The sequence below is a fragment of the Anguilla rostrata genome, chromosome 2 (assembly GCF_018555375.3).
Source record: "Anguilla rostrata isolate EN2019 chromosome 2, ASM1855537v3, whole genome shotgun sequence".
Classification (NCBI taxonomy): domain Eukaryota; kingdom Metazoa; phylum Chordata; class Actinopteri; order Anguilliformes; family Anguillidae; genus Anguilla; species Anguilla rostrata.
Window position 1 is genome coordinate 64,838,384 of NC_057934.1, and position 26,912 is coordinate 64,865,295.

The 26,912-nt window shown below is 43.3% G+C and overlaps 2 protein-coding genes and 1 long non-coding RNA gene across 5 annotated transcripts; 1 reads left to right on the forward strand and 2 right to left on the reverse strand.

The window, feature by feature from the left end:
• On the reverse strand, positions 1-6,125 carry zglp1 (zinc finger GATA like protein 1). 3 transcript variants are annotated; one of them, XM_064323963.1, is made up of 5 exons: positions 5,915-6,125; positions 2,993-4,374; positions 2,088-2,200; positions 1,473-1,566; positions 1-670 (listed from the first exon to the last, which is right to left on the reverse strand). In XM_064323963.1, the coding sequence occupies exons 2-5, from the start codon at positions 4,360-4,362 to the stop codon at positions 535-537; spliced, it is 1,713 nt and encodes a 570-aa protein (XP_064180033.1). In that variant the 5' UTR covers positions 4,363-4,374; positions 5,915-6,125; the 3' UTR covers positions 1-534. The 3 variants fall into 3 exon arrangements, with proteins under 3 accessions (XP_064180033.1, XP_064180031.1, XP_064180032.1); XM_064323961.1 differs by having other exon boundaries at positions 1,473-1,596; XM_064323962.1 differs by lacking the exon at positions 5,915-6,125 and adding an exon at positions 4,849-4,994 and having other exon boundaries at positions 1,473-1,596.
• Positions 6,126-6,157: 32 nt separating this feature from the next.
• On the forward strand, positions 6,158-21,477 carry LOC135248908 (uncharacterized). The gene is made up of 3 exons (XR_010328524.1): positions 6,158-6,347; positions 9,381-9,678; positions 21,114-21,477. It is a non-coding gene; the product is annotated as an uncharacterized LOC135248908 (long non-coding RNA).
• fdx2 (ferredoxin 2) lies at positions 6,719-11,299 on the reverse strand. The gene is made up of 5 exons (XM_064323964.1): positions 10,902-11,299; positions 10,480-10,531; positions 10,288-10,394; positions 9,953-10,040; positions 6,719-9,667 (listed from the first exon to the last, which is right to left on the reverse strand). Exons 1-5 carry the CDS (start codon positions 11,254-11,256, stop codon positions 9,511-9,513), a joined length of 759 nt encoding a protein of 252 aa, XP_064180034.1. The 5' UTR covers positions 11,257-11,299; the 3' UTR covers positions 6,719-9,510.
• Positions 21,478-26,912: the final 5,435 nt, after the last annotated feature.

Here is a 26,912-nt window from a genome sequence, read left to right on the forward strand (position 1 = left end):
TAAGATTTTCAAGGTTGAATTTAATTCAGACCAGAACAGCAGAACTCTGGGTACAGCAGTCAGCAAAAAACAAAAAAACAAAGACATACAAATGAAAACAATAAAGGCAAAGAACAAATAGTGCAGCAGTTAATCCCTTGTGTTTGTCTCCAAGCACAAAGAAAAAAGAACCACAATAACAAACTACATAAGAAATAACATCTAAACACACATCTTTCTTAACAAATTAATATCAATATAGGATATACATAGGCGGCCTGAGGCCTAGCATTAGAAGCTCAAAACAACTCACCACGCATATGGAAAATGCGTACATGGAAAACAGTATCTGAGCATAATAACCAACTGGACAAATATTGTTTAGACTGCCCCATCGCACAAGTCCTTTCTTTTTTTTTAAAGTGCAACTCCTGCGGTAGTCAACGGAACACGCAAGCCGACCAGCACTTGCAATGCTGAAGGTCACTCGCCAGAACAAGAAACTGAAATAATAAAGGTGAAGATCACACCGGCGCAGAGCTGGCCTGGTCCTTTTCACCAGCCAGTGAGCTTGCGCTGAGAAGTCACCAGCCTCAGCGCGTCCCCACACCGGAAGCACTTTGAGTCTGTGTTCCCCTCCTTCCTGGGGATGTGCCAACACTGGAAACACCTGACCCGGTACTTCTTATACCTGTGAACGTGCGAAAAGAGAGCAGGGTGGCAGGTCATGACCATGCCACAAAGACACCAGCCAGCATTAATCATTAATCAATCAGTCTCATTAGAAACATTACTGCACAGCCTGACCAAGGTCTTTTTTAAACATTTAAAAAATATATATTAACAGGATATATGTAATTCAGACCAATATGAGGAAAATAAGCCTGTTTAGTGCATCATAATTTACACAGGGTAACACACCCTAGGACATAACATCTTATTTTCTAGAAACATGGTTAAGGTCCATAATCAGGAGCCTCCAATGCATGTCTGTTGCCAGTGAATGCATGTCATACAAATAAAGCTGCCCAGGCAGGCTGAATATGTGAATATTCAGACTGTGAATATGTGGAGAGCAAATCACTTTAAAGTGCATCACAACCTTAAAAATGCACAACCATATTCATTTCATAAAGAGTCAGACACACTTAGATGACCTCTCTCCAGAGCTGATGCGATTGCAATATAACTTGCCTAAATAATACACATTAATAGTTAAATACCTAAATGTGTTACTTGCATACAAGAACAAAGTGCATCACAGCACATTAAATCTACTTTCCATTACCTAGAAATATTAATCAAGAAAGTACATATTTACAATCTTAATAAAAGCCATGAAATCTGACAGGACACATCAGCATTCGGAAGCGCAGAGGTGGGCCATACAAATCTGCGGAGCATTTCTGATCGATCAAACATTTGACAATTATCACATTGAACTCCAGGTTATGAATTTAATCCAGATTATTAATTTTTTCACAATCACTCACCTAATTCCACAGGCATTACACAGCGGAGTCCCGTCCTCCGCATCTCTCCACAGAGGAGTCTTCCTCGTATCGCAGGAGGCGCACTTCTTATTCTCTGAAAGAGGCAGAAGTGCTGAAAGAAACACTGGCCCACACAAGGAGTTAGAAATGTGGAGACAGGGCACATTCGCTTGCTCTACCACCTCAGCTCAGCTACTACCTCGTATTTTACACCCTATTTTCAAGCACGGAAAAATACCACAACTGCAAAAGTTTGCAGTTCATACGGTACCTTCAGGGTCCTAAAACTAAGGACTGGAATTACACGGTTAAGATTACACCCTATTAGCCTGTGCGTTTACATGTCCTTTCTGACTTTTTATTTTCTCTAGAAATTCCTGAAGTGCGTGGCCATCTGACACAGCTTATACATCAACAGTATCGAGAGTGTAATCCTTTCGAGTGCTGCTGATGCAGCATTTTTTTTTACAATGATCTGTGTTCTCAATGCTGAGCCCAGCTGAGAAACTGTCCGAATCTCCTCTCTGCTCCTCAAGCTATCCGGGGTCACCCCGGTACCCCCGGAGTCCCACTTCACTGGCAGACCCGCCTGTGCCGAAGGTGAGCGGTACTCACTGGGGAGGCTGGAGGAGTCGCTGTCTTCCTCCGAGCTGCTCGTCTTCAGGGAGCTCGCGAGGGACCGTGACCTGCCACCCCTCACCCTCCTGATGCTCTTCAGCAGCTCGGCACTGTGGGTACATGGGCAAAAACGCTGTGAATCACTCAATGGCACATCATCATACTGCATATATTATGATTAATATGAAATGCTGGGACTCCATTTCGCAGAACAGCACTTTTTCAGCACAATTGAATTAGCTCATGGCATATCCTCATCTTAATAATGAGAGCACCGAACATGGAATTTTATTTTAATGTGTGCAGCCGAAAGTAGCCGTGCCTTCTTTGGTTCCTAGATGTAGCGGAAGGTTATTTCATCTCTTCAAACCAACTGACACCCGCTTGGTCCTTTGAACGAAGCCTTACTCAGATTTACCTTTGTCTGTACGGACAATTACAGAAAAACTCCATTCAAACAGTTTGAAATAATTACTTTGCGGATAAGAAAAGTTCATAAAGAAATGTCATATGCATCTTTATGGCAATATAAAAAAAATATGTATTATAAAGGTTATTTCCATCAGAGACAGTAGAACCAGAGCTAATCCCTCAGTTCTTTCAAAAAGTAGATTGTGAATTTGCCAAAAAAAAAAGTTCTTGCATATACAGGTATAGACTCTCAGGTGACACTCAACTATCAAATTATCCTGATGTCCAAGCACACAGGGGGCCATTCTTCCATCCGTCACTTAACATAACGATTCACCTGTGTCTCTAGACCTCTGCCAATCAGAGGTCATTATTGTGGTGCCTAACGGGTTCAGGTGGGAGATCCTATGACAGTAGTAGAAAAGTATAAATATTCTGCTCAAGTGTTGTGCATCAGTATTACTTAGTCAGCCTGTAGGTTCTGGAGTTACCTGTAGTTTGAGGTTATGAGCAGACGGCACTGGTCTCTGTTGTCACTGAGCTCCGTGCGCATGCGGAAGGTCACGCCCTTGAAGGTGGGGTCACAGAGGTCAGCGCTTCGAGTCGGGTGGCTCTGTTTCCTGGGCTTCCTGGCTTGCCATCGCGCGTCAGAGGTGGGACGATTGGCCTTGAGCTTCAGTTGCTCTTCATCCACATTTTCCACACAGCTTTCATGAAGCTCAGACCGACGGGCTACTAACCTCTCCTGGGGCTCTGGGTGCTGTGCCGCAGGTTGACAGTTTGAATTGTTTGACACGGATCGGGGACCACTCTGAGGTTGGACATCTTGAGGAGGGTCAACAAAGGGAATCGCGTTTGAGTTGCTGTCCGCATTCACACCTCGGTCTGAAACTCGGCTGGCTCGATGAGTAGGGGTGCAAAAGGCACTGGGTGAACGTACCAATGCATCAGCATTAGCCGAGAAATTGGACTCAGGCTGTTGACTTTCCTGATGGACGACGGATCCAAGTAAGTTCAGGCCTGGTTCCAGCTGAGGTGCACAATGAGTGCCACATAAACCTTGTCCTTTTCCATCCGGGTTTGACAACATTGGTATTTCCCTTCTTCCATGTAGATGCCAATCCTCATTTCCTTTGCTTACAGAAGGACTTCTGAAACAGTGTGTGCCACCTGACTCTGTGCCTGCAATTTGAAATGAACCACTAGCCAGGTCACCTCGACCATGTGCATGTATAGCACTGTCACATCTATCTGTAATTGAAGTGAGCTGTGCCTGAACAAGAATATCTTCTGCTTTATTTTCTCTGGAAGAGGAGCCCAAAGCTTCAGCAAACCTCCCTGCGCGATTATCCGGTGGGACAGCAGGGCTGGGGTCACCCTCCTTAAAACATGACGCCCCCCTGCCGTTTCTGGATTTTGACTCCCCCGTGGCAGACGGCGTGCCCTCATAAACCTCGTCTTCCTCCCCGTCCTCCGGATGAAGAAGCCTCTCACACTGCAGGTTGATCAGACTCATGACCTCCCACGGGCTGCTGCCTGGCGAAGTTGGCAGGAGGGAGAAGGAGCCTTTGAAGCTGCGCCGGGGATCTGTGTAATTATCGCCGCGGTGACCGAAGTGACTGGCCGAGGCAGAGCCTGATGGAGAAGGGCATAGCTTGTGCTGTTCACTCCCTTCCCCAGACCAAATCCCATCCATAACCATGGAATTGGGGCTGTCCAGTCTGGCTTCAGGCAATGCAAGCTTGGTGGCTTCCTGGAGGAGGTATAAAATGGCGGACTGGGGCACCGGAGGGTCCTTGACATAAAGCTCCTCTCTGTTCCCCTGGGTGAGGGCCACTGGGATTCCTGAGCCTACGCTCATTTTTTTCCACACCTGTTCAATTGCAATGGAAATAAAATTAACTTGGGTTCCCTTCTTATTCATCAGGTGCTCCTGGCATCCCACAGTAACTTATTCTAAGTAAGTTATACAAGTATAGGACACGATTATATAAAATAAAAGTACAACAAAATTATGGAACTTTCTGATGTATAGGTACACTATTTCGTATATTTAAATCTCTGGTAGGGTAACTACGGTAGTGTCGGACGAAACAAACGACAATCCCAAATATTTACCATATATGAAGACCTAGCCTGTATGTGAAATACGAGGGATAGTGTAGGCTACTTCGGTCGGCTAAACTACTTTTATTTTTATTTGTCTGAGCGTAAGGAAAACCATCATATCTCTGACAACTACAAATACATAGTTACATGTGTAACTCAGACATTTATGGTTACAAAGTATAAATGATATGTAAGATATAACTAGTCAATGACACACAGTTGAAAACAAGATACAAACCCGCTTCGTTGTATCGAATATCTCCGAAAAAAATGTAACAATTCCTTTCCACGGCGGAATGTGTCACTGTGATCACCAACAAATCTCGAGCTCCGCCACAGACAGAGAGCGCGTGGACGTGTATGTCTCGAGGCGTTAACCTGCCAGCGGATCTCAACATCCAACTACACATGATGCAGGGAAGTCTTACAGCTTCATGGTCAAATTTTGGAACGTTATTTTTAACACACTTAATGCGAGTCCGATACTTTAATAACATAATTACAATAGGCCAGGAGAATATAGTTTTTTTTCTTATGCTGAAATTCATATTTACCCTCCCCATTATGTCATAATCCATCCTCGGTATTTTAAGGTGTAGCCTCTGAGTGTCCTGGCCGTATGCTACCTCTAGTCAGCAAACGGACAGCCAGCCAATGACAAATGGTATTAGCCACGTGGCTAGCGAGTTACAGAACACAGCTGTCTAACACCTAGTTATAGGCCTAATCCTAGCAGATTTAAGATAACGTTGCTAGCCAATTTTCGTACAGGTGCTCCCTGGGTCTGATCACAAAATAGCGTCCCCCACCTTTCACTTGACTAATGCGCAACCAAAAAGCGCGCAACTTGAAATCAGCTTGTTAACATCGCTGCTGTTGTTTTGGGTGGATAGAGATAACAAAGCCTGTCGGTTGTATTTTGTCATTTTTTACATGGATGTCCGTATTTCTAGGAAATGGCAACCTAATGTAATCATTTCCCAGTTAATCGGAGTGATCACTTCCACGCTGTCCCAGCTAGAGTAACTGGTGAGTACAGATTCTGTGGTTAACATTATGCTTGTGCAAAGTTAATATATTATTAAACTGTCGAATAACAGAAAATGTGTTTCTGATTTGCAACAATCGCGTATCACGTTGATTATGCGATTTATTGAATTCGTGAAAAATAAGACGAAAAATATCTAGGCTAGATTATCTGGGTTATTTCAAACGTTATTTTTGCTGGTGATTTTATTATTGGGCAACCAGGCTATTTAGATCACAAAAGGTAACATTCAATGAAGGCAGTGTAGTCTACTTACCACCAGATCGTAGTTGGCCACTTTTCAACGAGGGTGATCAACTAAAGTTTGTGATGCAAGTGTACAAAAAGCAAATGTACAGGTAAGTGTTACAACATTAAGCGGAATTGGCAAATTCAACGGTCAACAGGTGTCCCAAATTGTAGTTAATAATCCGTGTGTGACGTAGGGGAAACGCGCGGAAATGCACAACATAAAACTTTCAATCGAAGTCGTTCCCAAACTTTTTGCAATAGCAGTCGTCTTAATCGGTTGCTGGAGTCCTCACTAAAATGAAACTTCTAGGTTTCTAAAGATGCACCATGCCGATTAATTGTATGCTACTGATGATTCGCTGTTCATAATGCAGCCTTGCATTTCCGTTTAAATCGGTTTTATTGACTTCGTTTAGCACTGATGCTAAAGAAGGTTCAAGGACTTTGCAAATAGCCAGGTTAGTCTGCAAAAGTTCCCTCCACTTTTTTTTTTCCTTCATGTTATAGGCCTACTATAGGTAATTACACTTACATCGAATTAAAGCTTTTGTGAACTAGACTGAGTTTTGTATGCATTTAGCTTTTCGTGGAGAAAATCAACCCACTATTTCGGGAATAACGAGATTCCAACCAGTCACAAAAGGTCTCATTAGTTTTCCGTGAAAAAAGGGCAACCACTTGTCGACCGGGTTTTCCTTACTCGCGAAAACAAGTTGCAAGTTATGGGTGTCTTTAGCCTAAGCCTATTCCTTTCATTATCAAACTTGTGAGCATTTACTGTAGCACTGTCGTGACCACCTCATGGATACAACTTTGATTAAAGAAGTCGTTTAAGATTTACAACAATTTTATTTCTTAAATGCACCAAGGTGTGAATATGGCATTTGCGTACATAATGCATTGACATTTGTGCATTATGGTTGATACAGTACATTAAGTGAAGCCTGTGTATAGGCAAATCAGTTCGGCATCAATCCAGGTAACCGTGTATAACCATTCTCAACCAACGCAATTTAAAAAGCTATGGACATTCCTTTCGAAGGAAAAAGTAATACAAATGCAATCCAAAGGTGGATTCACTTGAAATTCCTTGACGTACTAATACTGGATCACAGTCTCTTTGAAGCTGTGCATGCTGGGGTGATTAGTTACAGCCAGTAGAGGAGTTGGATATCCAAGAGTGGGAAAGATGGTCCCAAGTTTGAAGTTGCTTGACTATGCGCCTCTTTAACCTTTGGGGGTAGCAGCATCCAGTCCAGCCCCCACTGCATTCAATGGCTTTCTGAAGTCCAGCTCGTAATAAAATTGAATTCCAATTTTACAAAAGAAGTAATGCCCTTTGCAGGTCACCTGTGAGCTGTGATATTAGTGCCATAGGACAGTGGTTCCCAACCTCAGTCCTGGAGTACCCCTGTGTATGCTGGTTTTCGTTCCAACCACAATTGCAATGCCAGAATTTGAACAAGTTAATTTTTCTTAATTAGGTGCTTTTCATGTTTAGAGGGATCATTAACCCACTTAAGCCACATCATGTCAGAAATAGCCATGAACAATAAAGTTCCCATGTTCATGTTGTGCTTTGTTGCAACCAATTACATAGAAGAGGTAACACACTTTTTGGACCAATTGAAAGACTGAGATTAATCAATAGACCCCTGAACATATAGCGAAACGCATTTAATTTCCTGAAATTTATTGATACAAGGCAGGTTTGGCTCGTTATCATTTGCTTTGTCTTTTAATTCTTCATCTTCCAGATGGCTAGTTTTAGTGGCCAGGTGTCCACACTTTGCCCAATTAGAAGTCTATTGACTCACCTCAGTCTTTAATTTGATCCGTTAAAAATAATTTACCTTTTAATGTAATTGTTTGCAATGTAGCACAATAAGCACAGTATGGACATGGGAATTTTATTCTTCATGGAATGCTCAGCTATTTATGACACAATGTGGTAGAAGAGGGTAAAAAATCCCTCTAAACACGAAGAGCACATAATTAAGAAAAATTAACAACTTGTTATAATTCTGGAATTGCATTTGTGCTTGGAACCCAAACCAGCATACACAGGGGTACTCCAGGACCGAGGTTGGGATCCACTGCCATAGGACACATAAGGCCTCCCCTTTCCACATCATAACCAGTCAGAGATTTGACCGTGTTTAGGCTAACAACCTTAAAGGCTTCCCTTCTGCCCTCACGACATTGTAAAAGTAATAATGGCAAAGATTTACTCCTGTCTTGAAGATGAGCTCTGCAGCTTCTCTACTATGTGTAGGAGGGCTGCAGCACCTAGAACTAGACTAAATAAAAATAAAAACTGACAATCCTCAGATCTAGTGTTTGAAAGCAGCAGGAAATGTCAAGTTGATATGTTGCTGAGGCTGCAATTAAGACAGGAGCTCAGTTCATACACTAAGACACAGTATTGCAATGTGACCATGTTTGCATGCAGGAGATATTCTAAAATTCAGCTGCACTTTGAAAATAAATTCAATTTATATTCCCAATTCGCCGTTTAATGCCAGCATACTTCATAACTGCTATTTACTGGACTATTTTGGAATTAATGGCAATGTAAAAATGTTTCTCTGGTATGGGGAGCAGTTACAGAAATGCATTGAATTTAAAATTTCAGTCTTGTACAAAATCTGCCCATCTCTTCAAAGAGCTTGAAATCTATCACTAGCATTGCATGCATCACAAAACATTATCTGTGATGGACATGCATACTAATCTCTATATGCCAAGAATCCCAAATTTTTAAATAAACAGCATCTTATGAAATAAGTATTCCTATATTTAGACATATCATGATTAGAAATCTGCTTTATTTTATCCCCAATATAACCTTAAATCTTTGGAAATTCAAGTAGAACAATGTATCTGGAATATTATAAATATGTAAACATGGTCAGTGTTCATTTTGTGCGTATGGTGCTTGGCTGTAACATGGAATGTTCCATTTAAGGAAACTAGATTGCTCACTGAAAAATGTATCCAAGGCAGTGGATATGGTTGGACGTACCAAGTATTTATGAGTCTCGGAGCAAAGTGCAAAGATTTTACTTGGTATGTCTGAGCTTCATTACTTCAGTTTAGTTGGGTTTAATTTTGAAATGCCGTTTGCCAGATAACTTCACTCCAATTTAGGTTGCAAAAATATATTTTCTTTGCCGATTTCCCTTTTTAATTTTTCACGTTCCACCTATTTAAAGAGTTAAATGTTTATCTCCGTAATTCAGATTCAAGCACATGATAGCAGCGCTACACTTCAGAACCAAGCCTTGCCAGCAGTCCAGCTCCTTAATTCCAGACTTCTGTATGGCAACGGGTACATTTTTCAGCAAGCAACCATTAACGACCTTTAATGATCACCTCTTCAAAACAGGAACTATGTAGCGTTGCCCTGCCTCAGACATGAAAAACAGATGTATACCCAAGGTAAACTTCAGGAATGTATAACCCAAGTTTTCCCCTTGTCGGCTCTACAGCAGCAGCCAGTGAGGGTCTGTGTCCCCCCTGGAAGATGCAGGACCTTCGTGCTCCAGAACACCGTACTCCACATCTTCCGCACCCAAATTTCAGACGCCGCCGCCGCCGCTCCCTTTCGGCATCCCCTCCTCAGTGCGGCGCGGGCACGTGGCCGTCCACGTAGAAATTTCGGGTGATCTTGGGAAGAGTCACCTCAAGGCCGTCCATCTCGCGGGTCAGAATGATCTGACAGCCCAGCCGAGAGTTCTCCTGCAGCATGGGGGCCATGTCCAGCATGTCGTCCTCCCTGTGAATCCGGTCATTTTTCAGAAGCATTACGGCAACAGTGAACAGCAAGCAGTGGATGGCGTCCTGTCATGCATTAGCAGAACCTTTCATGGTGCTCTTTAATTGCTATAGTAGTTTTCCTACAATTGTGTATGTACAAAGTCAGCGTAACTGTCACACCGTTCAAATATAAATTGAGACTGGCAGGGGACAAAGGTGTGGCAGAAAAAAAAACCAAGTTGAAGTAGCTAAGGGTCACTTCTTTAACCATGCAATACTATACGAATGACCACACGCCCATTACCTTTCCAGCGGTTCAGGCAGCTTATCAAGGTAATCTTGATGCACATATACGTGGCACGTAGAGCAGGCTAGTGAGGCTTCACAGGCTCCTGAGCAGGGAGAGAAATTTTACACACGTAAAATTGTTTTTGTAAAATTCTTCATCTTTAGCACAAACAAGACCTCTCCGCAGACTGCAGGACCTGTTTTGTCCCGACTCTTAAAAACCAGTGTAATGGAAAACGTGGACATACTTGTGTAAAATCTATACAATGAGCTGTCAGAATTGAGCGATGGTAAAACTGCAGTGATTCAAAGGGTAGCGGTGTTTTCCCCCGTAAGACGGTCAGTTCTCACCTTCTAACTCAATTCCATGCTTGTGAGCCAAGTACAGTATGTTGTCTCCGACTCTGGCCTTAACTGGGATTCGCTTTCCCGATCGGTCTGTATACACCACGTTCACCCTAGAAGCGTGCCAGACAAAATACACTATAAATCCCTGGGAAACGTCTCATATTACGCAATTACAGTAATGAATAAGTAACTCACACATCTGCTTCGTCCTCTTCATCTATGCTCTCGCTTTTGCTGTGATACAAACCTAGAGACAGTTGGCGAAAAACACTTGAAAACCCAACTAACAAGTCGGCAATCCCCTTTCTTCACTAATACGTAACCGCAGTTTCTCATCGGATTCATTTTGTCGCGAGCGCTGTCTTTTCCCATAAGACTGCATCTTACACAACCAGCTACGTATGTTTTATAACGACCTTACACAACACTGAAATTTCACACTGCTATAAAATGATTTTCATTTAAATTCACTGGTAGGAGGTACTTAGCATTCGGTCATTGTATCAGAGCTGCATTGCAGAATATGACAAGTGATATTTTCCATCTTTTTTGCGTATTTAGTAACTGCTACAGTTTCTTTCGCAATTGCTAAGTATCGTATGCTTTAAAACACTCACCGTTGGACGTATGAATGCTCCTGCTCATTGTCCAAGAACGGATATTTGTACGCATCTTTAGTGACTCCGTGAGACCGTACCTACATCTTGTTAAAATTTGGATTTTGCAAAGAATACACCTTGGGTTAACTCGACAAAGCGACAAAGTCAGTCCCATGCTTGCCCTCAGTACAGCGGAGGCCGCCATGACAGTGTTTTGATCACGTGGTGGCGAAAAAAATAGCAAAAACCCAATCAGAGACACTGTAGTTACCTCATCAAGTACGGTGTTATCAAATAGTAGGCAGATACTCCGTTTTTGGTTTATCCAACCTCGACTACCCTGTTTGGACATGCAGAGGCTAATGTGCTGCATACTATCTTGTGTCTTCTCGAACTTTACCAATGATATTCGGAAGATATTCGGGAAGAGACCATGGAAAGCTGCGGTAATTTGTTGAGAAAAATAAAACGCATTTCTGGATACGCCGACAGGTGCATTTATTAAATAGTGCAGGACAAGCAGATGCCAATACAGTAGGTCGTCGGCACCGTTCCACGTTCCGAATACAGACAGAAATATTTGAAAATTTATTGGGTGACCGATGCAGATAAGTAGTAGTCTCTGCGCACAACTGTAGTGTTCTCGTGTCCAATCTGCGTTAGGCGTCATAATAAAATGTATATTCTTGGTTTTGATGTTTTCAGGCCGACACAGCCTGAATGACCGCTTTACGTGTACTGTCAGGCAACGTAAAATGGTATTCACCTTTGTGCCAGCAGATGGAGCCATTGAAGTAGAAATGTTTGATTTTAATGAAATGCGCGATTGATCGGTATGTCAAAAGTTGGTCGGGACAAAAACCGCCATGCAGACCATCACTGGAGAGGTCAGCACCCCTGCTTTAGTGTCTTCTCAAAACGTCTGCTGCAGGTGTACAGGTAGCTGGCTAAAGAAGACGTGCACGGGTCTCTGGATCAGCCAAAGCAGCAGTGGAAGGACTTACAGGTTGCACATCTGCAAATATGTATTTTTTTGAATGTAGGTTTTGGGTGTGTGCTGTGCCTCTTGATCAACTCTCTCCTCGGCTTGGAATAGGCTGAGAAGTCCCTCTGATAAGTGTCGATTTCTTAGGGGAGGGAATGAGACTGTCTGAAGGTACGGAGTACACCTGTTCAATGAATCACTCACCATTACCATTAACAACCTGTCTAACATCCATCCCACCTGGAAAACCTCTGCAGTCTCACCATGTCTTTACCCCTCATCCCCCGCTCTCCCTTTCTCACTTTCAGTTATGGCAACGACAAAGGTTCTCATTTTACATTTGGTTGAGCAGTCACAGTGGTAGAGACTGCAGTGTTGGGTGGAACTGATTGAGCAGTCACAGTGGTAGAGACTGAGTTGGGTGGAATCTGATTAGCATCACAGTGGTAGAGACTGATTATAGTAATACTTATAATAATAATAATAATAATAATCAGAACAATAATAATTTTATTTGTATAACCTGTCTTCATACAAGGATTATAACCCAAAGTGGTTCACATAAATTATACATATGTATGTTCTTTCTAAGAGAGACATAGAAAGACATAATAGAGATGAGGTAAAATAAAATCTAAATAAAATCATGATAAAATAAGGAGTAATAATAAAAGACCAGGAATGTAAAAACAGGCTTAAAAATGTTAAAGTTGTACTAAAACAGGAAAAACAGTTTTGGGTGGGTCTGGTTAAGCACTCAGTGGTAGACTACAGAAGTGGCAGTATTGTAATGTTTTACATCCTAGTGGTAGGTGCAGCAATTACTGTACATATCAGTGATCTGTCAGTTATAATCCCCAAAAGTAGTTGTTTGCTCTTGGCTTTTGATTTCTCAGTCTTGGGGGTAATAATAATCCAATTATCCTTTTTATTTTCCTGACTACTTAAATTCCCCCAAATCCCTGGTTGTAGACCGTGTCTTTAGAAGCCTATTTAACAATAAAAAGCTGTCAGATTGTTTTTGTAGCCTGAAAGTTTCCTCATTTTGAACCCTATACAACAGGTATAGGGTTCTGTGTTATTCTTAGTCAAACTGTGAACTTGCATCACCTAGTTTTAGGCTAGTTCAAGTTGTCCAACCTATGTCATCAGTGCAATTTACCCAATGTCTTTTAGATGTGTTTTATTGACAGTTACATTTAACATTTTCCGTCACTTCCATTGAACTCAAATATGTGTAGCATCCTCCTGTAATATAAGCACTGTACAGCTGAATTAATATTTGGTGGATGTCAGTGCAGCACTCTGAAGCTAAACTGATAAATTCAGTTTAAATCCCTCAGCCAGAAATCGCAAAGCTGTTTCAGTTGTAATTTGAAACCCGCGTTCATAGTTTTCTCACGGGGAACTGGGCCTGACCACAGGATTTCAGAAGAGCATGGCCGGGATCCCAGCCCATTACACATAGGAGGGCGGCACGCTCAGTCTGAATGCATTGGCACTCTATGGGGGCACTGTACCTGACAGAGCCTCTCATTACATTACATTTATTTGGCAGACGCTTTTAGCCAAAGCGACGTAAGATAAGTGCATACCGAAGGTCATTGGAGCAACTACAAAACACAGGTCCGACAAGGCGCAATACTCATTTTGTACCGTTATTCGTTCCCATGAACACATTAAGACCAGTTCACACGGTAAACTTTACTCTGACCTAACCTATGCTAAGACGAACTAGGAGGCACGACAAGCTAGAAACACAAAGATAACGATGCAAGGTACAATAAGTGCTGGGCGGAGGTACATGTAACATGAAAGTGGCAGAGGAGGTACATGTGTAACATGAAAGAGGGGAGTTTACAGTAACTGATAGAAATGATCCCAGATTGGGCGTGGCCCTGCAGAGTGGTGACCGTTAGTTAGTCCAGGTACAGTCTGAAGAGATGAGTCTCTCGTGGAGCAGGGGAACACGGGACCGACCTGTCTGTCTGGAACTGAGCTCACTCAAGCATTGAGGTGTTATGACTGGTCTACTTGAGCCTCTTCTCTGCAGCCTGGAAAAAAGCCCAAAACAGCCTGTGGCTCAGTGCTGACAAGCAGTTCCTGGAAGGAGAGATCACCTGGGGCGGGGTGGGGGGGGGGGTTTGGGAGATAGCAATGGAGATGCGTCTTCCTGAATGGCTCCGTCCAGATTCTCGTGATCTGGATTTGCCTTCTCTTGTGAAAATCGTTTATTCTTGGCCAAGTCTGGACTCGCCCCGGGGGTATCAAAAGAGATTATATGTTAAGAATGTGATAAGAGTGCCTACACTGAAAAGGCTTCGGGTGAGGCCCCAGCAGTACTAATCCTCACAGAAATGGCAGGAATTGATACCTCTACTCATATCCGTAGTGTGCGGGGCACTTACCGTACATTCCCTGGTTCCCTTACGAAAAACCCACCAGCGCTCTTTCAGAGCGGCTTCCCTGTACATTCCCCTCCGTTATGTTTGGATTTAATGAGCCAGTACGCTGAATGAAGAATTCCTCTCGGTCTTAGTTTTCCCCTGAAACTGTATGGAGGCCAGGGCCAGCACATGACCTTCTGCACTGAGGCTGTTGTGAGAGCCAGCAAGTTAATTTAATAGGTATTACTTCATTACCTAATACGTCCTTATTAGGTAATATTGGGGGTGGGGGCTGGTGGAGAGCAGCAAATGTCGTTCCCCCAGAGTGTTGGGTCACAACCTCGGAGGAGTGCTCTTTCAGAGAGGTCAACCCACACGTTAAGCCTGCTGGCTGTCTCTTAACCTTACCCCCCGTTGCCTCAGCAACTGAGTGGCACCCCCCCCCCCCCGGCTGTGATTGCAGCACGTTCCCCGGGCGATAACGAGTGGCCGGGCGCCCAAAGGTCCTCACTGCCAATCACTCCAGCGAGGGGCGTTCCCTTCACCCTCGTGTGTCTGGACGAGCCGGTACTAAGCAGTCATGTGACATGTGACATGTGACTGGCACGGACCAGGAGAACGATCACTCCAGTTGCACTGGACTGCACAGGAGGCAGAACTACTGGTCTTATAAAGAGACTGAAATCAAATTCATTCAGCTACTGTGCTGTGACAAATCCACCAAAATCTAACGGCACAGACTGTGAATGGAACTTTAAGAGTACTTAAGCTTGTTCCGTACCTGTAACATTATTTATTCTATCTGGGGTCTTATCTGGGGTAATTAACGTAACTCAAATACTGTATTTACCTGTGATTTGTTTCTGGAATTTTTACTTTAGTTATTTAAATGGAGGGCTTTTCAACATGAGTAATATCATAACATCGCCATCTTCTGTTCACTTAATCAAAGAAAATGAGTAAATATTTCAGTAAAACATGTACAAGGGCTTCAGATATGTACCTATGATTAAATTGCTGTTGAATTTAAAAAAATGTATTAACCAGTACTGGTGGCCAAATACTGTCAATCTCAATTTGATATGACACCCAAGTGGCGACATAGCTCAGGAGGTAAGAGCAGTTGGAGGGTTGCTGGTTCGAACCCTGCCCTGGGTGTGTCGAAGCGTCCCTGAGCAAGACACCTAATCCCTAACTGCTCTGGTGAATGAGAGACATCAATTGTAAAGCGCTTTGGATAAAAGCGCTATATAAATGCGGTCCATTTACCAAGTAAATACAATATTACTGTAACGATAGTGGTGCCCTGAAGTATTAGATTTATAAAAAAAACAACAACATCAAAAAAAAAAGTCTACAGGTAAATACATAGAAACCGTTATTAACATATCTGTATGAAATAATATTTAAAATCAGAAATTTTTGTTTTGAACCACTGATATTAGCACTACAAGAACCAAGGCAAACCAAGGTGATAGATAATCCCTCCGATTCTTACTTGCACAATACTGCTATTGACCTCTCCTCTCGACACGAGTCGCTGAAAAATATAAGTTTTGTTTTATTACCGTTTCCCGTGCAACTCTGGAGGGAGCTTTTGAGAGACGGGGTTCCGTCCTATCGAATTACAGGTCACATAAAGCACCTCAGTAGTGTCAATGTTATTGCCCCAGGAGCCCCAATCTGCCTGTTAAAATCATTAGCACTGCAGCCCCAGACCAGGCCCGGCACACTCCGTCCTCCGCAGGGGACCTACAGTAGGAAGGAAAAAAGCTGTGGGCAATTTCACCTCCTGTTTACGCTCTCACCTTCCTGACCTCAGAACTGCACGTCTGAGGATTGAAAGGCCCGCATAAGGCCAGAGTTACCCTCTGCGGGGGGGACTTGCCGTGTTTTTCGAGCGACGCAAAAAAAAAAAGAAGACTTCCTTTGTCTCTGAGCTCGCGGGGCATGCTGTCAGGCGGGTCACTTTATTGCGCTGGATGCCCAGGAGGGTTGCGTGTGGTTTTATGAAATGTTTTTTGTTTTCACACTTTACCCAGATCGGTGCCCTCTAACCCCGGTCACGGAGAGCCACAGGATGTGCTGTTTTTGGCTGATACTCACCACTTGATCACACAACCTGGTCAAGTATGCTGTTATCTCACTTCAGCGTGTTCCTTTGGTCTGTGGTTCAAAAGCAAAAATTATAGACCAGTAGGCCTGGTAGCTGTCCAGGGTCAGAGTTGCAGAGTGCTGATCTAAGCTGTTATTTTCATTAGGAAAGAAAAAAAAAAAACATACATAGTTATGATAATGCGTGGGTGTATATTTGTTCACACGTGTGCATATACGGTATGAGTCTTGTGCGTGGATTTGTGTGCACAGTGTACTGTATCTGTGCGTACCTGTGTGTTTGTATGTTTGTGTGTGTGTGTGTGTGTTTATGTGAGTGTGTATGCAGCATGCACATTTGTGTATGTGCAAATATGTGTGTGCTTGTGTTCTCTGTGTGTCCATCTGTGTGTGTGCATGTGTTCGTGTTCATACTGTATGTTTATTTGTATTTGCCATTTAACTGAGATTTCCTTCTCTTTTCTTTGTGTGTCCTCAAATGAGAAAGCCAGGCCTGCAGTCCCCCCCCCCCCAACACCTCACACACACACACACACACACAACCCAAAACCTCAGCACACTTGTGGGACAGATTCCTCCCTCCTGCCGCCTCAGAGTTTCCCCTCACTGCACAGCATAGACACAAAGCTGTTGAGAAAACAGTCACGCTCCATTTGGCCACCCTCAAGTTCATCCCATCAACATGATCTGTCTTTTCCCCGAACTTCAATCAGGAACAACATCTGGACAAAACGTGCAAGATTGCACCATCCAATTTGGGGGTCCCGGGGGGGGGGGGGCTTCTTCAAATGAAAATGATAGAATCATAAAAAAATTACATTATTAATAGCAAAATGAAAGTGATTAAACACAAACTCTAGGTTAGTACATGGCTAAATAATGTTGGCTAAAGGCATTGTACCAGAAAGCTGTTCACCCACTGTGGAGTGGTCGGGGAGGTCATCCTCTTCAGGAAGTACACAGTAAATCTATCATGAACTATTATTTTAGGCAGAATCTTCAAAGTCAAGATGTTCTGTTGACAGAAAATGTAACCATAGAAACTATTTATTGTTAGGTCTCTTGAAAGATCACCTTTTGTGGACTATGTAGTTTCCTAATCCTCTGAAGTAATTTTATTATATGATTTCCATATGGCTAATTACCATGCCTTTTGACATTGTATTACTGTTGTAGCTATACTGTAGCTGCTCAGCTATCTAATGCCATAACTTATTACAGCAATGTAGTGTGATACATGCACAGAAAATGTGCTCATTAATTTGTAGTTTCTACAATAGTAAGTCCACCTGTTTTTATTATTGCTTACAAGACTGAGGTTCCACTGGCTGTTAATTGTTTGGAACAACTGATTTCTAAAGCTGGCTGTCCAGTCAGTTGGCCTGATGTAAATTTTTCTACCTTATCCTTTTTCTGCTCAATGTATATTTGGAAGTTTCTCATAATTGCTTTGATTAAATTTAATACACTCACCTTGCCAATACTTTATACACTTCAGCAATTTCCCAGAAGTCAGTTGATTAGCTAGTCTTAGCTAGTCATGACTTATCACCTAACAGCTTGTGTTTATCTAGTGCCCCACTAACTTGGTAAAGCTTAATAATGTACTGCTGCTTTATTCTATCACAAAGGGATTACTATTCTCTCTCAGAAACCTTTTTGTGTCCAAATAGCATGTAGGATTCACTTTCATTTGTTATTTTCAAAGCTATTCAGTACCACATAAATTTATCAAACTGTTTGTATGAAGTGTTCTTCATACCATTAGTCAGCAATGCTGCAGATATTAATTGCACACCACCTTTGTAAGGATATAAACATCTTTGAACAACCCCTTCCTGCAGGGAGTTCCCCACATACCACAGGTGCCAATTTATTACACACATTTTCACATCTGAAGTGAAGCAATAATTAAAACCTACTTCAGTCTCTTAAATGAATGCTTGACATTTTCTTTATTTGCAAGAAAATTATGAAAATTAGCAAGATATACACTCTCCTGTACTTAAAGCTATTGTGCACGTTGCGAGCTATTCTATGCCTGCTTTTGTTTTCTGCCTTCATAATGCATGGCTTAAAGTGATGCCACTTGCAAAAGTGAATCGACTTTACGTGCTTGCATCACGCTTTCTTCAAAAGGTTTTTGGTTGCGTCTTCAAAAAGAAGGTAGCAACAAGCAGGAACAGGCCGTGGCTTCTTTTTTTTTACCCTTTTTTTTTGTCTGCGCAGTTGTGCAAGAGCTCTGCGGTTTTTCAAGACACAACATGGCAGCAGCAAGAGGAGGTCCGCCTCCCTGCCGCTCTCCACGCAGCGCGGTTAAAAACAGGTTTAAATGTGCCCTCATCTCTCCCCGTTTGGCATTTTCCGTGTGGGAAAATCTCTCGGATGCAAATGAGCAGAGGCTTGTCCATTCTGCTGGGTGACTTTCTTCTTTCATTTCGCCCGAGGCTCGAATTGTGCCTGAGCTCACTGTGTCTGGTTGCCTCTGCCTATTTATGAAATAAGAAGTGTTATTAAAGGCAGCTCTTATCGAGTTATTTCATGTTACTAAAACCATTATCGGATTGGAACATTCTAAAAAGTTTTTAAAACGTTTGCGTGTAAAGGAAAAATGTACAGGATGCCAGCTGGTTTCTCCACAAAGTAGTCATATGTGCAAGGGTGTATGGACAGTGACCTATAACTTAGACAGAAAATCCACCCTGCCTTCAGTTAATCAATATATTTACTTTATTTAATTTACTTCTCAGGGAGTTGTTTTTAAATTGAGTCAAAAAACTGTAATTATTTTTTGTGCTTATTTTCAGCTTTATCATAATCTTTTTTCTGATTGTGATCTCTGGTCTCAGTGAATTTAGTGTACTCTTCCATTATTGGTTTGTTTTCCTGCTATTTAAATGTTTTAGTAATTGTTTTAGTATTTTGTAATACTCTCACGTGATGTAAATTAAATATAACTTAACTGAAGGAAGAAGCACTGGCGCAAATAATCACTGTGCCCCGGAGTGCATCTACTTGTCCATTCATTATGTTTTCAGAAAAAAGGAAACACTGTTGTTTAGCACTTATGCCGATACCATTGGGTAGGCGCATAGTATTGGCACACTCAGCAAGGCAACAGAAAGGGTAACTGTGATCGTTAGGTCCCATGGAAGATCACCTTTTGAGGACTATGTAGTTTCCTTATCCTCTGAAGGAGTTTTACTATATGATTTTCATGGGGCCAATTACCATGCTTTTTTGACATTGCATTACTACTGTAGCTATAACGCGGCTATACCGTTGGTGATGTTGGTCATGTGTGAGACTGCTGGTGCACAGTAGGAGGTGCTGTTGCAGTCTGTGGCTCTTTGTGTCTCTGGTGATGGCTCACAGGGAAGGATCAGAGAGGGCCGGCTTCCGTCTCCAGGATGCTCGGCCAGCCCATAAGATTTACAGGCGCTGGGGGAGTTGGCCACTTTGAACGTCTTCATTGTGCCTGAAGGGCCCCTGTTGACAAACAGTGTGCCATGGGGATATCATCTGAGCACATCTGGACCCGACAGACTGAGCCAGACCCATCTGCAAACATCCAAGACTAGGGGGGGTGAAAACCCCAGAGAGCTTTGGAAACGCAAAATTCCTCCAGGAGGGTCATCAGATGAGTCATCAAAGAAAGACCCCGTGTTCCCACTCATAAAAAAAAAACATTGAGTATTATTTCATATTTTGATATGTAAAATTTTGAGTTAATTTAACGGGTACACAGAATGCTTGCTCTGTACATTCTTGGCAGATCCTGCAGTCCTGGCCGCTCAGACAAACTGTTTTGATTAGATTCCACCTCATGTTTCCAAGAGACCTGCAGCGACTTGTGCTTGTTTTCATTTCAAACCCAGGTAGTTGTACCGGAAATTCAGTAGTCATACATTTGTAGAATCTTTGTAATACTTAACGTTTACTGTTGATTGGTAGATTGCAGTCTCTAGAACACCATGTAGCACACTCTGCATTGTGTACAGATTCACATTCAACCACGTGGTGCTTATTTTACCAACACAGTGTCACAGAAACACCTCTTACATTGTTTTCTGAAAGTAGATGTTTCTTTTTTTTTTTGCTTGTATTTGTTGCGTTATCTCAATTATTCTGGTATAATTGTGGCTTCTGAAGTGTCAGAGCCATTCGAATCAAAGATTTGCAGATCTCCACATAGTTAAAAATGAATTCTCTCTTGTTTCGATTTAAATTTGACCATATATTTGTCGTGTCTTGCAGTTGTTTTCATGACTGTATTTATGTGGATGGGCAGCTTTCAGAAAGGACCATAACTATGAAACCAAACCATGGAAGTCTATTTTACTATGTTTATTTCTGAAATACATACGTCACAAGGTTGAAGTAATGCTTTAGGTTTGTCTCTGTGTTTATGAAACTGTATACCTAGCTTACTTCCTTTTTAATTTTTCTTTCTCTTAGGTGCTTTAACAGGGTTTCAGCGCTCTTCAGTCTAGTCAGATCTGACCAAGCCTTTGAATATATGCATAAATACATTACTGTCTATATGGAATGAACAATTTGCCTTTTCTCATTCTTGTAATAAGAAAGCTGTGGAGGATTTTTCACCAAAAGACGGTGATAGGCAAATGTGTTTCTGTTTCCGGCAGAAATTCAAGAAAATGTAACTGTTTTAGCAGTAAGGAATAATGTGTTTTAGGAATATCAAAGTGTGATTTTGGAGGGGTTTCCCAACTGTGTTTACAGGAAGATCGGGTGGAAACGAATGGATGTGCTTCTGGTTTTGGATTGAGCTGAATACGTAACTGTCTGGATCTTGAGGAACAGATTGACAAAACAACGGAGATCACTCAGACTGCAGTGAAATCATTTTAACAGATCCGCATGCGGCCATCTTTTCCTTCTCCTTCTTGTTCTGACTTTCAGCTGAAGGCCTGTTTTACGATGGAGCAGAGCCTTATGTCCTCCAAACCGCAAATACATTCCACCCACATGAAAGGGTAACCCGGCAAAATAACAGAGAGTACATATGGATTAAACACAGCAGTCAAAATGAAATTAAACTGACATGGTTGTCACTATTATGATAAAGAGCATGTGCTGTCCTTCATCTTGATTTATGCCATATTTATTTATTATTCCGTTATGATATAATACTCTATATATCACTTATAGTAAAGTGCGGTGGAAGATGAAAAGTCATTTCTTTTTACGGGGGTACATCCCTGCCTCAAATGTCCGTTCACTCTGGTCTCCGGTCTGGTGTTTAATAGCCGTGAGGGGAGGGAATCCCATCCACCATGACTGCAAATTCTCAATGAGTGTGTGTGTGTGTGTGTGTGTGTGTGCGTGGTGTTTGAGTGTGTGTGCGTGCGTGTAGGTGTGTGTGTGAGTGTTTGTGCGTGCGTGTGTGTGTGAGTGTTTGTGAGTGCGTGTAGGTGTGTGTGTGTGTATGCATGCGTGTAGATGTGTGTGTTTGTGTGTGCGTGTAGGTGTGTGTGCGTGCGTGTAGATGTGTGTGTGTGTTTGTGTGTGCGTGTAGGTGTGTGTGTGTTTGAGTGTGTGTGCGTGCGTGTAGATGTGTGTGTGCGTGCGTGTAGGTGTGTGTGTGGCGTGTTTGCTGTCTGGCTCAGCGCGGAGGTGAATGAGGGAGGAAGCCAGCTCTTTCTCCTGGAAGTGTGTGGCGGTGATGCACTCAGACTGCGGTGCGTCTGGTGCGTCTGGTGCGTGTGCCACTGAGTGCAGCAGTGGGCCTGTGGACAGGCGGGGTGATTAATGTTCTCCTGCGCTGAACGCCACAGGCAGTTGGCCCCGCCGGTGTCCCGCCAGGGCACGACTCTCCGGAGGGGGTCCGGCGAATGTCCAAACCTCCCTTCAGAACACCCCCCCCCCACCCCCACCCTTCCCTTCCCCAGAGTTCAAAGGCCCTGAGGATTGGAAAGGAGCTATTTCCCAACTGTCCTGCAGTCTCAGGATGGGAGCGCTTGGAGATCAAGAGAAATGAACAGAGGTGGTTGAGCTCATTTCTTTTTACGGAGGTCGGTTGGCTTCACTTGGTCATTAGACTTTTGTTTCACTCTAGCCAAGCAGGAATCATTTTTTTAAAATTCTGCATTGAATCCCTGAAACCGACCCCGTTGTTGACCAAGGCCACATATGGCTGCATTTCTTGCACGCTTTTTTTGGCAAACACTTCTCCCTCCCTCCCTCCGCCCTGTTGCCCTCCCTCAGTCTTGCTTTCCCTCTCCACTCCACAGCCAGCAAAATTGGCTCCGCATCAGATTGGACCAGAGCAGATTTTCCCTTTTGCCAACATTTCTCGAAGGAGGACACGAACGTTGGAACTTTGCTTTTGCGGAACCGCAAGGAAGCATCAGGGGAGACTGAGCGCTTGGGTTTTCTTCTTCAGGGGAAAATGCGGCTTGAGGTGAGGAGAGACAGAGCGGCGTTGGCAGATAATCGCGGCCAGATAAGCCCGCCTGCAGCCCGCCATCGGAGGCCTCGGTGGACTACGTGCCGCGCGCGTCTGGTCCGCCTTCCCCGAGGACCTGAAGACAGTTATTGTTCGCCGCTCCCATGTTTTTGCGATGGAGAGAAAGGAAGATAAGGGCACGTTCACGCCAAAACACACCGTGCTGTGTCTGAGCCCGGACCTCAAGACTCCAGATGCCTGCATCAGATATATGGCCACTTCAGGAGGCAGACGGGAGTGTGGCAGGCAGCAGGACTAATCTCTTTGGGATGAGGGTTACACGGCACTAGCCTTTTTTGGAAGAGGCTGCACCACCGTTGCGTTCCGCTAGCTCAGTCTTCACCTCTGCAGCTGGATTTCCCCACAATGACATACTGTAGCGAAGATTTAAGCTGTCAGAATGTACTAATTGCATAATTAACTCCACTGATGTCATGAATTATTACTCCCCGGATCCATGAATATGTTCATTGTGATGCATCGGTGGAAGAAGGCTTGTGTTTTCATTTGTTAAATGTTGTGTATTTTTTAATGTACTGAAAATTTGTTACATCTGAGAAAATGTACATGCATGGATGTACATGCTCATGGACACACACACACACAAATACACACATACGCACATGTGCACACACATCTTCACACATGCACACACACACACGCACCCTCACTTGCACACATACACACATCCTCGCACATGTACACATACACATGCACACTGATGCATACACACACACACACACATCAGGGCTTCAGACACTCCAGCTGAGATCTGTGAGGGCCCTGGGGGTATTTTCTCTAGGCATGATTTTATCTTCCGATTTGACACAGCATCTTTAGAGGGTTTCTGTTTCCCCTTAAACCTTTAAAACGCACCACTGGGGCCAGTTTATTATTAGTAATACAGAAAATGGCTAAGCCGGTACATGTGATTCAAGAATCAGCTCTGTAACTAAAACAATGTCCTGAGTTTGCAGCCAAATGTTTTTTTTTTTTTTTTTTTTTTTTTCTCCTTAGATATTTTACCTCCCAGAGGGTTTGGAACAGCCAGTGAGAGATTAAACAGTGTGATTTATGGGGCAAACATGTGGTCTGCAGGGCCCGGTACTGAAGGAACCCAACGCCCTGGAAGGGGCCCGGTGCGACTCGGATCCACTTCGACAGCGCAGGGCCTGACCCGGCCTGCTGCCCAATGTGTGGGCTTCGACATTACGGGCCTGAACAAAGGGTTCTGACGAGATTTTAATGCCTTCATTTTTATATCCCCTCGAGAGAGAGAAGAAAAAAAAAACCCCTTGTTGGTTACGAGGAGCCATAAAACATGCTGTTACTGAATCATAGCCCTGCAAAAAAGAACGGAGGAATTTAATATGGATTTGATTAATGTTGTTTATCGGTGCTTCGAGATATTGTCGAATAATACAACCGCATAAATTCACATGAGTGGAAGGCTGTACAGTGAGAAGCAGGGAAACTGTTGCCACATTTCTTTAATATACAAATCCAGGGGGAGTCAACAGAAGCGTCTCTCCCATGATGACGCTGAGGCTGGTTCTGCCTCAGGGCCTGAGCAACAGCTGGCATGTCTGGAAAAAAAGGGGAAGATGTCAGAATTATGACAGAATAGACAAGATACAACTGCTCATCGATGAAGTAACCGTACCATTTAGGAATACCATCATCTCCGTTTATGGCTTGTTTTTATCATTTTATTTCAAATTTCCTTCATTGCTGGAATTGGATTGCCAAATGTTATTTTTAGGCCAATCCCTGCAGTATCCTGCCGATTTGAAGGTTAAACACCATCACCCAGGATGCCCTCTGGCATACATCCAGCCTGCTACTGCCCCCTTTCTCTTCAGAATCCACCAGCTGACTTTTCACACCTAGAGCAGGCAGTCTGTCGGTGACTGACGGTGGAGTCGCGATCGCTGGAGAATACCCTGCCAACAGAAATCCTCCCTCCCTTGGATAGACTGTGGCTAATTATGTGTAGCCCTGTACTCCTGGCCACAGTTAGCATTGGCACAGACAGGGTTCTGGGCACATCACTGTGCTGAGGACAAGCTCTTTCTCTGGATGCACCCCCTGAGAGACAGCATATCCTGTTCTACATAACGTGCGCATCATATATTGATTGGTTTTCCTGGATCAGATGGACCCAGGAAGCTGAGAAACGAGAGGTTACGGGCCAATGATAGTCCATCATCTGTAAGCCAGCTGAGAGACTTTCGAGACACGACCAAACGAGATTTGAAACGAGCGCCGGGCTCCGGAGTGCCGGCCATTTTCCCATTTCCGTCTGGCGCACAGCCGTCTGCCAGGCTGGGACCGCCAGGCTGGGAAGGGAGCGCCAGAATTGTTCTTTTTGTAAGCGGAACTTTCTGTGCTGATTTTTATCCAGGCTTGACATACAGCACTGTGCGGTTACTTCCTTCGCTTGGCCGATGTCGTGATGTATCTGCAACGTCTTTGTATGGCCGTCTGTTAGTGCCGAGTTTCTGGATGGTTATCATTGCAACAGTAATCTTCTGTTTCCTAGGCTTCCATACGGGATAATAAGTCTATCATGTTGTTATGGGTTGTCATGATATGTGATCAATTCATTATACTGATGCCACAAACATTTAAACTATGATCCATACGCTTTACTGTCTGAAGAAATACATACCTAAATAGGGTGATATTAACGGAAAATAACAGCGCTTTTACAAATATCACTCTCTTAATACCTAAATCAAATTTATGTCACTTGTGAGTATGAAGGTCAGTGATATTTTATGAGTGACCAATTGATAAAACTGTTTCCAAATATCAATCAATAATCTATATGCTTTATTGCCAAAACCAAACATAAATAATGATCGTAATGAGGATGCTATTAATACATCATTTTGAATTGCACAGGAAGTTAGCTACCTTGCAAAGCCAGACCCAATACTTCTTCTGTAATGTAAGACTACCTAGCAGAGAGCACACTGCAACATTATGGTGCCAGGAAAGTTCTGTTTCTAGGGTACATTAAATTATCATGCATGACAAAAACCTCAAGCAGCAACTAAATAAACTGTTACATTTTAAACCTTGCCCTTTCCTGAATCCCACTCTTGTGTGAAACCCACATGCTCTGTTTTACTGTCTTTTCCCTTAGTGATCTCTTATAATGTTGCGAAAGTGAAAACTGTTAGATTTAGTGCAGCGATGTAACAGCCCAAAGTCATAAGTTTTTATCATGAAAAAATCTAAGTAATTTGGTTTGTTGTTTTACAGTATCACACAATGCTCATTTGTCAGTTTGTTTGCCAGAAATAATAGTAGTGAATTAGGTTTTAGTTCAAACTCTCATCCTCCCCCACCCACTACCCTAAACCCCCCTGCCCCCACCACCATCATAACCCCCCCCCCCCCCCTTCCCTTTGCAATACTACAAAACACATCACCTCTGTGTCTCTCTAGACACAGGCATACGGTCCCACAGGTTTCTGCAAAAGTGGGATGTGTGAGTAGAAGCCAGTCAAGAACCCCTGCAGTGTCGCATTCCGTAGACATTGCTGGTTCAGGCAACTCTTCCCAGCCATTTGAAGTCTGAGCCTCTGCAGCAAGTCAGTCAATCACCAATCTTCACCAAGGCAAAACCGCGCCAGTTCCTCGCGCTATCCCTTTTGTTTTTCTGCGAGAGAACTCATGGAGCCCACTGGAAAACAATCCCGCCCCCCCGGCCCCCCAACCTTCCCCCGCCCTTCCCCCCTGACCCTTTCAGCAACAGCGGTCCCCACATCTCTGACCCGTTAGAGAGCTGCCCGTCAGCAGGCCCAAATTGTTTGCACTGACTTGCCAAGAACAATGATGTAATGCCTTTACAAATTTCAAAAATAGCCATCCCTTTAAATGGACAGGGGGACATTACGCAGGCCGTTCGATGGCTTGATAAGATAACTGTCCGCAGGCAGGACTGTTTTTATTTTTGACCTCCCCCCCTCCCTTCCTCCTTCCCATTCCCTCACAATGTTCCTTTCGCATGCAGCTCAGAGGGAAAGAGTTTACACCCTTCATTTGGAGCAGTTAAAGAAGGA

Coding starts and splice junctions, on each gene's coding strand:
- zglp1 (XM_064323961.1), bottom strand. CDS start 4,362: ATGAGCGTAGGCTCAGGAATCCCAGTGGCCCTCACCCAGGGGAACAGA. Junction 2,201..2,992: donor CTCATAACCTCAAACTACAG/GTAACTCCAGAA, acceptor ATGTACCCACAG/TGCCGAGCTGCTGAAGAGCA. Junction 671..1,472: donor TGTAATGCCTGTGGAATTAG/GTGAGTGATTGT, acceptor GCACGTTCACAG/GTATAAGAAGTACCGGGTCA.
- fdx2 (XM_064323964.1), bottom strand. CDS start 11,256: ATGCAGCACATTAGCCTCTGCATGTCCAAACAGGGTAGTCGAGGTTGG. Junction 10,532..10,901: donor GAGCATTCATACGTCCAACG/GTGAGTGTTTTA, acceptor AACTGTCTCTAG/GTTTGTATCACAGCAAAAGC. Junction 9,668..9,952: donor CTGCCTGAACCGCTGGAAAG/GTAATGGGCGTG, acceptor CCGGATTCACAG/GGAGGACGACATGCTGGACA.